The 15367-nt window shown below is 38.0% G+C and overlaps 1 protein-coding gene across 1 annotated transcript in view; it reads left to right on the top strand.

Annotated features, from left to right (window-relative positions):
• The window catches only part of LOC121413617, a 35668-nt gene that overhangs the window by 8724 nt on the left and 11577 nt on the right, over positions 1-15367 (top strand). The window contains exons 3-5 of the mRNA XM_041606518.1: positions 6088-6267; positions 6553-7374; positions 8549-14980. Coding sequence (XP_041462452.1) covers positions 6088-6267; positions 6553-7374; positions 8549-14980 — 7434 coding nt within the window. The remainder of the gene's footprint in view (positions 1-6087; positions 6268-6552; positions 7375-8548; positions 14981-15367) is intronic.

Raw genomic sequence — 15367 nt, 5'->3', positions numbered from 1 at the left:
ATTACATTGATCTCTAAATTTCTGTAGATATGCAGGAATCATGGCAATTTATTCAGACCTAATATATCTTGCCACATAATCTCAAGTGCAATTTAGAAATGTCTTGAAATAGTTTTATATCCAATGAAATTCTTTAGAAGTGTTAGATTAAATTTTCTCATTTTATACAGATCATTTTGTTTTGTTGGGATCGACTTTGATGAATGAATGGACTTTGTTTGCTAATGTGCCAAGTTTGGTTGATTTTGAATGCCACTTTCTTTACTTACTATTCTGAAAGAGTCTGTTTAGCAAGAATAGCATGAGAGAGGACACCATCTGACATCACCCCAAGAGAGATATCACTAACCTGGGGAAAACCCCTAATGACTGTACTAGCATCCCAACAAATAGAAGTCACATTCACACCCGTCCCATTACAAAAAAGGAGCCTACCTAGGCTGACTTTTACATGTAGAATACGTACCTGTTCCGGCACCTTTACACAATTCAAATATCGCAGCATCCTTGGAAATAATCTCCAGCAAATTTTCTTGTAATTTTCGGAAGTGCCTTTTTTATGGTATTATGGTATTCTCTTTGGGGAATATTACAATTAGGCCTACATGTACATTGTTTCAACTGGTAAAATTTCACGTATTTTCTTCCTGATTGGGGAGGTGTGTCTAGTTACATTTAATAGTACCCTTAATGTATCTGCCTGTTGTTGGAGACTCTGTTCTCATTATACTTTCTAAAACTGGTTTACTGGAAACCAGTTCAGGAAACCAGTTCAGAAGATCGCTTTGCGAGCCTTCCCATTGATCACCCGAAAATGGTTTTCAAAACCACTTCATGGAAAGTGGTCTTGTTGCTATGGGAACACGCTCAGTGGGGTGACATGTTTCGCGCGAAATTTAAAACCGCAGCATAGGCATTCCACATACAGTGTGTGGAGTAGCGCGCTCGAAAATGTTAGAAGATCGCTTCCCAGCTTAATAGAACAGTTTTGTCCTCACGCTAAAACCAGTTTAAAGGACAAGTCACCCCCAACAAAAACTTGATTTGAATAAAAAGAGAAAAGTTTGACAAGCACAACACTGAAAATTTCATCAAAATTGGATGTAAAATAAGAAAGTTATGGCATTTTAAAGTTTCGCTTCATTTCACAAAACAGTTATATGCACATCTCGGTCGGTATGCAAATGAGGAACTGATGACATCACTCACTCACTATTTCTTTTGTATTTTATTATATGAAATATGAAATATTTTTATTTTCTCGTCATTGTCATGTGAAATGAAGTTTCATTCCTCCATGAACACGTGGAATTCCATTATTTTAACATTTTGTGCTTCAGGCAAGGAGGTCCTAATCGTCAAATTTGTAAAAGTTGAAATATTGTATAATTCAAACAATAAAAAACAAAAGAAATAGTGAGTGAGTGACATCATCGACTCTCTCATTTGGATGTAACTGGCTCGTTCATATAACTATTTCGTCAAAAATAAGCGAAACTTTGAAATGTCATTAATTTCTTATTTTACATCCGATTTTGATGAAATTTTCAGCATTGTGCTCGTCTGATTTTTCTCTATTGATTCAAATCAAAATTTTTCTGAGGTGGACTTGACCTTTAACGAGGCAAAGTGATCTTCAAACTATATTGCGATGTGGTATTCTGAACCTGTTTGGAAGATCGCTTCCAAGACCGCTTCGACCGTTCTCATTACACATTACACTAGTTTCCACTAAAACTCGTACATGTATCTCAAAATTTAAAAAAGAATTGAAGGCAGCTCAGAAAAGGCTGTATTTTAAAAATATAGCAATGGCCGCGGTAGTCTCATGTTGTCTGGAAACAGTCTCCTGATACCGGCGAAGAACTCTTTTTCAGGCAAAAGAAGGTTGCTACAACATTATAACTACATGTATAAATTCTAGCTTATTCTGAGCTGTCAACAAAATATTTAAATTTAGAGATATAAGGTTTTATCAGCCCAGCTGCAATGATAAGGAAACTTCAGAAGGAAGGTGGAGTGGGGACATGGCATTATCAGCCCATGTACTGCATATTTCATGCATACTTTGCATATTAAAATCAAATGATGATGTGTACCGATATATACATTGTAGGCTCATTATAGCTGTTTTTACATACTAAACGTGAAAATTCAACAGCTTTACAATCAGATTTTGATAAAATTGTTAAAAGTGTTTTGCTCTGTGACATTTACTCTATTAAGCCTCGATATTACTTGCTAGTTTATTAGACCTATGACTTTTTATCAATCCATAGCCTATGTTGGCATGTCCAGCTTTTATGCAATCTTTTCGTAATCACCCAGACCTTTGAATTATTACAAGGCTGTGCATATGAAGTGATTTTCCTATTGCAAATACAGTGAACCCAATCTTTTTGTGTGTCAAAATATGACTAGGCTTTAAGATGTAGATGCCTTTAAAGGACAAGTTCACCCCAACAAAAAGTGGATTTGAATGAAAAGAGAAAAATCCAACAAGCACAACACTGAAAATTTAATCAAAATCGGATGTAAAATAAGAAAGTTATGACATGTTTAAGTTTTGCTTAATTTCACAAAATAGTTATATTCACATCCTGGTCGGCATGCAAATGAGGGAACTATGACGTCATCCACTCACTATTTCTTTTGTATTTTATTATATGAAATATGAAATATTCTAATTTTCTCCTCATTGTCCTGTGAAACAAAGTTTTATTTTGCCCTGAACTTGTGGAATTACCGTTGTTTAACATTTTATGTTTCAGTCAAGTTGGTCTTCATTGTGAAATCCGTAAAAATTGAAATATTGTGTAATTCAAAGTTTTTTCAAACAATAAAAAACAAAAGAAATAGTGAGTGAGGGACATCATTGATTCTCTCATTTGCATGTGACTAAATTGTGCGTAACTATTTTGTGAAAAATAAGCGAAACCTTAAATTGTCAAAACTTTCTTATTTTACATCCGATTTTGATGAAATTTTCAACATTATGCTTGACTGATTTTTCTCTATTGATTCAAATCAACATTTTTCTGAGGAGGACTTGACCTTTAAAAGTCATCTACATAATGTATATTTTACCTGTAGCTTAAAGTACGCTGGTGTTGTATATTTATACTAACAGCATTGATCATACACTTCATGAAAGAAGATTTACTGTTAAATGTATTCAAGGCATTGAAGTACCCTAAACAAGGCTCACAAATTATTTATAGTGAGACATGTCATGCAGGCATCCATATCCCTATATAATTCTACCAGTCCCCAGATTTGAAAACCATTTTGCCTGCTACAAGCTTTCTGTGTGTTTGATGCATTAACACGAGTCAGCGGTCATAGAACACAGAGCTACACACTGTCGCACTTCATACACAAATGAAAAGATACATGTATGGATAAAAGATTATGATTGATGCATTAAAGCTTTTTAATTACAGCGGGTGTACATGTGAATGGATGGCAGTATATTACACGTCTTCCAGGCTTTTAGCTTTGCCGAGCATTATAAACCCACTGATCGATTATTATCAAATTTCTGGCTGCTTGTCATCCATTTGTTTACAGAAGACATCTTAAAATGGTGTGTGATATTTACTCTCCAATTCCCTTTTTTCATCTCTCATGCCACCATTATTATATTCCTACAGTTTGTGTTTGTTGGCCCAACGGAGAGATATTGAGTAATTCCTGGGTTTTTTTTAAGTATATACATTGTACATGAACTAATCAGGGACTGGGCCTATGTAGTGCTTTTATCCAACTGTACATTTTCTCTAACTTGTCAAGAATAATTGAACTCAAGTTGGGAAGAAAGTGTTTGTTTTAATCATATAAACTATATGAAGTGAAGACCTGGGGGGTGTTTCATCAATATTTTCGTCCGACAAATTGTCAGATCTGACAACTTTCCTGGATTCTGATTGGTTGAGAAGCATTGTTACTATAGTAACTGTCGGATAAAACAGGACTTGTGGGATAAAATGTCCGACAAGTCCTTCCATGAAACGCTCCCCTGTAATTCCATGTATGTTGAAAAATAACACAAATGTTATGTCAGTCAGCCAAATTTTGCCATTTTTCCCTGCTATTCACAGACATTAATTGAATTATGAAACTTCGGGTCGGGCAATCACGTATACCTGACCCAGGGTGCTACATCAGCACTTGCCCGATTGCCCGGGACAAGTGTTTTGAGAAGTAATGATAAAAACTATATGCCCAAATTGGGCAAGCAAAATTCTCACAGTAGAATGACCAAAATTAGGGTTGATGATATGATATTGACCCTAATTTTGGTCATGGCAGGCAAGATAAAACACTTTGGAAAAAGAAATGCAATAACAAGGTAGATTAGTTCATGTCAAAAGAGAGAAAAGGGTCAATGGTTTATAAAACTGCAAAAATTTATTTGAAAGAGGTAAAACTTTTTTTTCAAGGATTTTTTGGGGGCAAGTGAAATAGATTTTGGGGCAATTGTATTCCAAGTATTTAAAAGTTTACTTGCCCGACTGGGCAAGTACTTCTTAAAATTTATGTAGCACCCTGACCTGACCATTTGACAAAAGGCACACCTAAATTCCTGAAATATTTTCGTCCGACAAGTTGTCAGATCTGACAACTTTCCTGGGTTCTGATTGTTTGAGAAGCACCGTTGCTATAGTAACTGTCGGATAAAACGTCCGACAAGTCCTTTCATGAAACGCTCCCCAGTTTACCTGATTTTTTGTGAAAATTATAGCAAAATTCTTGAATGGTCGGGTAAACCGGACCCAATTTTTCTGGAATTTATGTGTTTTCTAGAATGGTCAGGTATGCGTAATTGCCCGACCTGACGCTACAGCCCGATGTGAAGACACAAACTGTATCTCGACAGAAGTCTAGCAAAAGTAGATATCTTGGAATGGGAGCTTCATTCCACAAGTCCCAGTCAGAGCTGTTAGGCTGCAAATTCAGACCACTTTCATCTACATGTATATTGTATCGCAAACTAATCTGGCTGTTCCACAGTCATGTACTTCACATGCCATAAAAGGTTGTGACTTTGGCAGCTTTAGAAATGGAATTGCCATTAGAGAGCATCATGTGCGTGATTTTCCATGCGTGAATTGTTCTCTTATCATTGAGGATGGGTGATGGGGAGGCGTGGGGGTGGGGGAAAGTGTCACCTAGTGTAAAGAGGTTGGAGAGAAGATGAATTATGGAGATGGTCTTTAAGTTTAAAGAGAAATGCCAGTAGTTGCACTAAACACTGATTTCATGGGAAAGTCTGCAAAACCAGGCTTAATTGTCAGTATATCATCAAGGATCTAGATCTGGTACAGTTACATAAACTGAACTTTGTGAAATCTTGAAATCTACGCTGAAAAATGTTCACACTGAAGATCACCAACACAGATAGGCGCACGTAGGACAGTGTATTATTATTGCTTTGGATGTCGGTGCGACGCTGGACCCGAATCCTGTGCTTATTTGCTAATTTCTCAGCATTTACACAATTTCTTCCAGAATCCTTTGGCACATATTTTTTATTTATACAAACAGACACTTTGGTGGTCATTTCATTGGGTTCTGTTCGAACTCATTTTGATATCGTTATCACAACTGGCATTTACCTTTAAGACAGCTCTTCATTGCTATTAATGGTACATGTTACATGTAGATCACTCTTATAAAAGAAACAATTTACTGGTATTTTAGTTGTAGGAAATGGTAGATAAAAATATTATGTCCTCTCCATATCTATTTTTTATATTGGAAAATATCTTGATCCACTTTGAGGATTCATGATATTTCTAATGCCTTCTCTTTCAAATTAACTTATGATTCAAAAGCAAACAGAAACAGTTGGTTGTTTTATAAAGCTGTTTGTAAAGTAATGCAAAAACTTTATGCAAGACTGGAATACGTTTTTAGGTGCTATGTCAGCTTCATATGGATCATCTAATACAAGAAAGGGTCACCAGTCATGCGTAAAGTCATTCATAACTTACTAACAGCTTTATGAATCAACTGCCAGATGAAGTGGTCCGGCTGAGCATTTTGTTATCATTCTGCCATCCTATCTTCTTTTGTATCTTTCAGAGGCAAATACAATCTGCCTTGATCCAGTCTGTTAAGAAAGACCAGAAGGAGGATGATACCAATGTCACCCTGGGGGTCAATCATGCTGTCAAGAGCAAGTTGCAGTTCAACGGAACTATCATGAGAAAAAAAATGATCAAAAAGTTCATCTCAAAGCCAAATAAGTTCTCCAATCAAACGGTAAGTGGCCTCAAAACATGCATTTTGTCAAAAACCATTCTAAGGTTTCAATCCTAGTGATACATCAATTTAAAATTGTCTAGTAAAATTACCTACCTATAATGAATCAAAATTTGAATTTTCAGAAAGAATATGGTTTCAATAATGTTTTTTTTTATATCAGTGCCCACTATGTGTTTGTAGGATTAGAATGCTAAATGATACTCAAGTGTTGTTCACATTATTGACCTTTTATCAAAGCTTTAGACAGTCTTTTTAATTACAATCATTCATATTTTCATACAGAACCAGAAAAAATGGTCGCTGAATGAAAACCCATTGGATCTGGTCAGTTTGAAGACGCCAGAGGAGTTGCCTTTGGAGACGCCAAATGTTGAAGTGCCAGTGAAAGGAAGGATGAAAAGAAGGGGAAGGGGAAGACCAAAGAAGAAAACCACCAAGATGCCTGATCTTCAGCCACAGACAGAATTTAGTTTAAACAGACAAACCTGCCTTGAGACTGAATCCCAGTTAGGTCTGGACAGCCAAACTTGCCTTCAGCCACAAACTCAGTTACGTCCCAACAGAGATACTAGCCCTCAGCAAGAAACTTGCCTTAAGTCCAAGACTCGGTTTTGTCCCGACGACACAGAAGTTCGCCTTCAGTCCCAAACTCGGTTGTGTTCAGTCAAAGAAACTCGCATTCTGCCGGGGTCCAGGTTGTGTTCGGACAGTGAAACAATGAAGCAGCCATGCCCAGAGATTGAAACTCGCCTTCAACCCACATCTGAGCAGTGTCCGGAGATCGAAGCCCGCCTGCAGCCTCAATCACAGCCGTGTCCGGACAGAGAGCCTCTGGAAACTGTAGATGACATTATTCTGCTTGAGGGCAATTCAGTATCGCAAAAGAAACATGACTCTGTAGTTAAAAGGGGCAGAGGAAGACCCCCAAAGAAAAAGAAACGGAAAGAGTTGCATGAAGATTTGTGCAGCCAAAAGAATCCAACGAACATTCGTAGGAAAAGAGGAAGACCAAAGAAAGCTGTGGCCTGTGGTAGGGTTACCAAGGCAAAGACTTATGAACATTACAATGGACAAATCAAATTGAAGAAAGTGGTCATTAGAGAGGTTGGTCCTTTTTTTTTCTTCAAAAGAATCGTGTTTGTAGATGTTGTATGTCTGTTTCATATTTAATACTTGTAGTTTGCTTTCCTACAGTTCAGCTATATAATGCTCATTGCATTTAATGTAGAAGCAAATACTAAAAGAAAATTATGAATGAAAAGTACATACATAAATGACAAATAGTTGACTATTAAGAAGAATATTGTTTCCTTTGAAAAAGAAACTCTTTGGTAAGACTTTCACTTTTTAAAACCCTTTGAAATAGATTTGATAACAAGTTTTGTGACAATGATAAAGGCATTTAAAATTACATTTGCATATTAGGAATTTTTGGTAATAACCATTCATTTATTCTTTCTTATTGCAACTCGACCTAATTCCATTTTGGGATAATATTGTACTCTAATACCCAATATACATGTATGTCATTTCCCTGCTTGAAACTGCATGAATCCTCATAATTATTCACAATATTTGTTGTATTTAGTCTTTAAAGGGATGCTCTGGGCTGAAGATATTTATATCTCAAAAAATAGAGTAAAATTCACAGAGCAGAATGCTGAAAATCTGATCAAAATCGGATAACAAGTAACAAAGTTATTGAATTTTCAAGATTTGCATTATTCCAGCGAAAAAGTTCTAGGCATGTCTTCTTGAATATTCATTAGGTAGGCTGATGGTGTCATATCCCCACTTGTTCTTTTGTATTTTATTATATGAAATTAGGTTTATTAAAAAAAATTACCAAGAACTAAAACAATTGGATTGACAAGTGATTAAATGCATTACTGCATTATGTATTGCTGCAACTTATTTCATGGAGACACATCATACATGTATGAAAAAATGAAACAATCATGATTTCATGTAATAACATATTCAAGCTAAGGGAAAGTGGGGATGTGACATCGGTTCACCTAATGAATATTCATGACGACGTGCATATAACTGTTTCCAAAAAATATTTGCTAAACTTTAGAATTAATAACTTTGTTATTTGTTATTTGATTTTGATGAAATTTTCAACATTTTACTATATTTAGACATAAATATCTTCAGCCCATAGCATCCCTTTAATGCTCTTACAATTTACTTTGAGGAGCGTGGTGAGTTATATTCCCTGACATGTATATATGATTATCTTTGTTTCCCTTTATCTTTATGCATCCCTTATCAGCTGAGAAGTTTAAAGGCTCTCTTGGAGTTTCAAAGGCAGATCAGCGATGAGGAGAAAGAGAACAAGACAAACACCTATAGCAACAAGGAAGAAGTTGTTCCATCCACCTTGGAGCACAGGCATGTCCTTGCCTCAGAATACCGCAACCGATTCTTCATCCGTATAAAGACTGGAAGCTTCAAGGACCAATCCACGAAACGCAGGAGGAAACGAAAAGAAGATAAGGAAAAGCGAAAGAAGAAAAGAGAATCTCGTCGGATGGTGAGGCGTAATGAAAGTCATAAAGGAAAGAAGGAGCTCTCAGATGTCAAGGAGATATGTCGCGGGGTAGAGGAAGATGGGAAGGAGGATTGTGCTCTTCCGGAAGTGGTGGAAATTAGTTCTTCCTCTGAAGCAGGGGAAGGCGAGGAAGGAAGCGCTGAGTCACAAATGGACACACCATCTCACTATGGATATGATGACTTGATTGATTTCAGTAAGGAAAATAGTATGGCAGACAAAAACAAGGGAGATGACACCATTTATGCAGATGTGCAAGAGGTAACTGAGAAAGAGAATATCTGCACTGATAATATTTTGCAAGATGTGATGACAGTCAGGCCTAAGAATTTGGTAGGAGATGACAAAGAGGTGCAGGAAACTGGAGAGGCTGATGACGAGGAAGCAGCAGCAGCAGCTGATGATGAGTCGTCATCTCTTGTCATTCCATTTGATGAGGAAGAGGAGGAGTCTTCATCTTTGATCATTGCTGACGACTGCATTGAAGATGATGACGATGATGATGATGATGACCTAAGAGAAACTGTCAAAGAAGGGGAATGGAATGGTGTTCCTGATTTGACAAGAGCTGGTAAAGAGCAGTATAAGAAAACCAAACCTTGTCAGAAGAGCTTTGAAGATCCTGACTCTGATGAATTCATCTTTGAGAACAGTGGCAGTGAAACTTCAGAGACCCCACAGATATTAGAAAAAGAAGAAAACAGCCTAAGAATGTCTGCCAATGTTTTTAGGAAAGAGGATAATAAGAGGGAATTCTATGTTGAGGATGAAAGCCATTATAAAAGCCATGAAGACATCACTGATGAAGGAGAGGAGGATACTATGCGATCACTGGAACCTATGGATTTAACATTCGCAGGGGACAGTGGAGAAATGGTTGAAAATGGAGACTCGTTCATGGGTGAAAGTGCGGAAAAAACAAACTTTGAGAAATCAGAGAGTGAAGTGAATTCTGGGCCACCTATTCAAATGGAAATGGAAATGGACAAGACAGAGAAGCCAGTCAATGCGATGGCTGAAGATGTTGGAGACATAAGACCAATACGAGCCAGCAGAATCCAAGTCTTAGACAAATGTATGGAAGAGGAAGATTTTAACCTTGAAATGAAGACTTCTGAAATATTTTTGAAAACCAGAAAAGATAAAAGAAATCATGAAGAAGAAAAGGAAGAGGCAAATGATAGGATAATAGTGGATGAATGCAGTGGCTATAGAGATCTTGAAACTAGAGATGACCAATCTGAACCACAATTACCAGCATTAGGTGAAAGTGAGAAGATGAGAGATTCGAAGAAAATAGATGAGAACAATAAAACAGAATCTGGGTTGGAATGCCTTGCAACCTCAAACGAACATACTCTTCAAGAGAATTCTGATGTCATAATGATGGATTCTGAATCAGGAGAAGACAAAAGGGATGATATTGAAAATAAAGGTAAAACGTATGATGCCCAGATAGAAGAAGATTGCAAAGATAATCATCTCAGAACAGATGCAAACACTGACCTACAGAACCCTCAAGTTGCCGAGCTTGTGAAGGAAGCTGAGAATGAACTGGTGTCATTATCAATATGTCCTCCGAAACCACTGGAAGACAACCAAGCTACCGGAACAGTGATTGGTCCACTAGTTTTTCCAAAGAATGATGGAGAAGCACTTGTTGTCAGAAGGAAAGAAGAGAGTTATGATGACCCGATGGAGATGCAACAGAAAGGCCTTTCAGAAACAAAAGAACTTAACAAGGTGTACCGGGAAGAGGGTAAGGAAGTGGTATCAGATGTGCTTGATTCCAATCAAAGTTCAGAACAGAAGGAAATACAGGATGGAAAGACGAATGATGTGGATCCGAAGGAACAGACTAATAATATGAAGGAGCCACAGGGGACAGTGCTGTCTAAAATTGAAGAGCAGGAGAGGATTCATCTGGAAGATACCAAACAAAAGGAGTCAGACATGGCCAATCCCAAGGAAAGTGGAGAAATTGAAGTGGTACAGGATAGAGAAAGCAAGGATGCTGGAAGGAAAGAAGAGATTGATGATGTCCCTTCTGAGTCTCAAGGTTTAGAACTGTCTGAAACCAAAGAACAGGACTGGACTCATCAGGAAGATGTCAAGCAAGATGAATCAGACCTTGAAGATCTTAAAGAGATTGAAGAAATTGAGGTGGTACAAGATGGGGAAATAAAGGATGCTGGAAGAAAAGAAAAGAATGATGATGACCCGTTTGAGCCTCAAGGTGAAATGCTGTCTGAAACCAAAGAGCATGACAGGAATCATCCAGAAGAAACCAGGCAAGATGAATTTAACATGGCTGATCTGAATGAAAGTGCAGGAATGGAGAAAATAATTGATGAAGAGATGGAGCAGGTGAAAATTGCAGGTGTCTCCCAAACAACCACTAAAGAAGGCGACAATGAAGCAGATAAAAGAGAAGGGGGAGAAGATTGTCAAAAGATTGTTGCAATTGGTTCAAGCGAAGCAGATGACCACAAAGAATTTGGTGATGAAAATACAAAGGAAACCAAGGGGATGGGAGAATTAGAGGAGGTGAAATACAAAGACGAGGACAGAGAAAAGCAGAGCCTAGATCTTGAAACGTCCCTAGCAATACTTTCAATTGGAGAAAATGAGAAGAGAGTAGAAGCTTGTGATGGAGAAACAATGGAAACCGAAGTCGTAAGAGAAGATGAAGGAAATAAACAAGATCATGAAATGATGGCAGCAGTACATTCAATTCAAGAGGAGAGTAAAATAGAATATTTTGAGGAAGAAATGCACAGTACCAGCAAGAAGAGGGATGTTCATAGTATGAACAGTACAGATGAGGATAATAAAAATCAAAACAGGGATCGTGAACAAAGGAATGCAGCAGTCTTGCCTACTTCCATAAATAGTGCTGGAAATAAAGAATTGGGTACTGACCATATCAGTAAACATACAGAGCTTGATGTGCCTCAAGGTGACATTGAAATTTCGGAATCTGCATCCATAATATCAAATGAGAGGGAAACTGGAGGTGAAAACCGAAAAGTAGAGTGTAATGAAGAAATGAAGGATTCCAATGAGGAAAGACAGATTGAAGGTTTGAAAAGTGAAGAACAAGTCACTACTGATGATAAGAGGGAAGGGGATTCTAAAGAGATAAATAAACAAATGTTACCATCTTCAGGAAGTAATGAGATGGAAGGAAATCCTCAGGCTGAAGAAACCGACCTTGAAACGGCTGCTGCTGTAAAAGCAATAGAGAGGGAGTTGGGAATAGTTGAGGTTGACGATCAGAGGGAAAAGTCAGCTCAAAGATATGACAAGATGAATCCTGAAATATCACAAGCACAGGAAACAGAAGAATATAATGGTAGAGATGAAAAACAAAGGAGGGTGGATGATGAAGAAATGGAAATAGAAATGAAAGATACCCATGGAATTGCAGAAAAAGAAATGCCAAAGGTGGAAGCATCGGTGAGTGAGCAAAACATGTTGCATCAAAGAGACAACCAAAACCTAGTGCCAGAATTGAAAACCATAAAGGAAGTGGAAATTGAGCAAATGAATGATGTAAGAAAGCAGAATGGGAAAGAAATGGTAGATCAGGAAAAGGACGAAGAGGAAAAGGGAGTGAGGATTCCTGAAATAACATCTGCCAAGACTGGAAAGAAGTCGGACACTAAGGCAAACAGTGTAATGGAGATGGAAGAAACAGAAGAAAGTCAAATAGATGCTAAAACAATGGCTGAAGGCAAAGACATGACTGGATTTCAAGAAGGGGGTGCTGTTGTTCTGGAGGATGATAAACCTGAGGAACAAATGATGAAGACAAACTCAGAAGAGAATCTGATGGATCAGGGAATCAAAGAAGGGGATATAAAATGCTTGATCACTGAAGAAGAAACCACAGTGACTGCTGCCATTAGAAATGGTGCAGATAACGGGTGTATATTGGAGAAGGAAACACCTGACCTTTCAGTAAAAGACCAAAGAGACCTAGGCAAGGTAGAACATAATTTCGAGAAAGTTGTGAAGGTGGTGGAATCTGAAGTCTCAAAGGCTACCTGTGTTCATGAAGAGAAAGTGGAGGAGACTAATGAACAGGACAAACTGGACAAAGCTGAGAAGGCTCAGAGTACAGAAATACCAACAGGAGAAGGCAATCTCCATGCGGAGAAAAGAAGAAATAGGGAATCTAGGCCAAAAGATTATGTTAAAAACGTTGGAGTTGCATCAAAAGATGATCACATGGAGATTATAAGAGTAGACAAAAAAACTATCAGTGATGTTGACACCAGGCTTGCAAATGACCATTTGAAGAGAATTGGCTCTGAGGAGAAGCTGACTGGCAGAACTCTTGATAAAGTGGATACTAAGGGAGATAAACACCGGAATAATGAAATGAGCGAGGATGAAGCTGTTGCGAATTCGTGCCATAGGAATGACATGGAAAGTACTAATGAAGGATTGCCAGCTGACATAGAAAATAAGTGTGATAAAAACAACAGAATTCCATCTCCAAATGAAGCAACAGAGGCACGAGACATAACCAGTGGAAATACAGGCCATGTTCAAGAAGCTGCTCTCAAGGACAAAGTGGAAGTCTTCGAGAGTAAAGCACCTTGGAACTCTGAAGATGCACTTGATTTACATATTAGCCTAGAAGAGAGAATAGAAGTATCAGGAAAGACAACTGCTGACAATCCTTGTAGCAACCTGGATGATACTCCAGACGAAGTGGACCTTTATGAAAGCAAAGACGGTGACACCAGTACAAAAGAAAGAGCAAAAACCACATTAGAAGAACTTGAGGAAGGTGAATTACCAGAAGACGATGAGGAGGATGTCATTGAGGGGACAGATGGTGACAAAGAAGAAGGAGAGATAACAGAAGATATTGAGGATCTAAAATATGAAAGAACAAGAACTGTTGAAATTGGAGATACACCTCCAGTAGTGACAGACAAGACAGAGGTGCATAGGCATATCTCACAACAGGTGAGGAGAAGAAGTCAAGAATCTATTGACGTTAACAAGATCAACTCGGATCATCAAACAACTCATTGTGATGTACAACAAAAGTCCATAACAACTGTGAGAAGTGCAATTGATTTCAATAAAAATGGGTCCTATTCAACAAAAGACCGTCGAAGATCAACAAATTCAGAGCCTAATAATGCCATTCCAATTGATGAGGATGATGAAATTGAAGTATTGGAAACTAACTTTTCAAGGAAAGTAAACAGAAGCAATAGTGGAATTAACTCTTTGGAAAATGACGTTTATATCGTTCATGAAGAACCTGCCAAACCGGGAGTAAGACTGCGCAGCCACAGAAGGAAAAGCACTGAACAAGCAAAAAATAGGACAGCTAAATCTAGCCAAAACTGTGAAACACTGTCCACAAAGTTTGGAAGTGGGCTGAAAAAGGTATCACCTAATTTTAATTCACATGTCAGTAAGGGAGACAAAGATGGAAATATTGCAAGGAAAGTGGTGCATAGTGTGAAGGCTCACTTACACCAGGCTGTTAATGGCCCTAAAGAATTTGACAAGAGTAGAGAATCTGTAGTAGAAAAGAACAGCACTTGCCAGAATCGGGTCTTACGACCCAAAGATTCTGTAAGCAGTGATAGACAAGATTACCTGTTCAATAGGATAGAAGTAGGCAGTGGTGACGCAGGTACGTATGCTGGTAAAGGTGGAACAAAAAGGAAGAGCGATGAAGAAGATGATAGTGACAGCGGGTTCCAGAGTCGTCCAAAGAAAAAACATGCAGGAAAGTCCGTCTGGCAGATGGTTCAGAGAAAAGAAAAGAAGCCAGATGAGCCTGTCTTTGAAGGCAACACCAAAATCAACCGTCAGAAGATTGTCATCAAGATCTCCAAGAAACTCTTGTCAGATCAACCTGAGACCAATGAGCCACAGAACATCACCAAAAGGAAGGAGTCGGAGAAGTCATCAAGTAGGCACAGCTGGAATGAAGGGGAAAAGATGGAGGTAACTGATAGAGATGAAGGATATCGAGAAAGAAGGATGACTAACAGGGTGGAGGATGAACCAAAGGAGAAGCGAGAGAAGGCACAAGTGAATGGAAGAGGTGGAAAGACTGGATCATCATCATCAGAGGCTTCAAGGAGATCGTCATCACTTCCCAACACAAAACAGGTGAGTTCTTGTCCACATGCAAAATACCTATATATATTTTCATGGCCCACAATTAATCCAGCTCTATAAAAAGAGACTATGCATGTTGAATGTAGTACAATAAATGAAAATCTAAACCAGAAAATACTTGAACAGAAATTGATCAGAAAAAGGATTTTTGTTTGCAATGTTACCGAAAAGAAAATGATTGATTGTATGTGAATGAAGCATTAATTCCAGTCTGAGGGATGGAGTGTTTTCCATTGTTGTCCATTGTAACAGCCTGGTTTAGATTTTCTTTCTCATTCATTGAACTACATTCAACGTGCAAAGTCTCTACTGTTGGTTTTAGGTGAGAGGTCACATGCACAATAGCATAGAGTCCTTAGTTTTTTGCGATATGTAACA

Source organism: Lytechinus variegatus, chromosome 4 (assembly GCF_018143015.1).
Source record: "Lytechinus variegatus isolate NC3 chromosome 4, Lvar_3.0, whole genome shotgun sequence".
Classification (NCBI taxonomy): Eukaryota; Metazoa; Echinodermata; class Echinoidea; order Temnopleuroida; family Toxopneustidae; genus Lytechinus; species Lytechinus variegatus.
The sequence above is the reverse complement of the archived record's forward strand: the minus strand, read 5'-3'. Positions and strand labels throughout refer to the sequence as shown.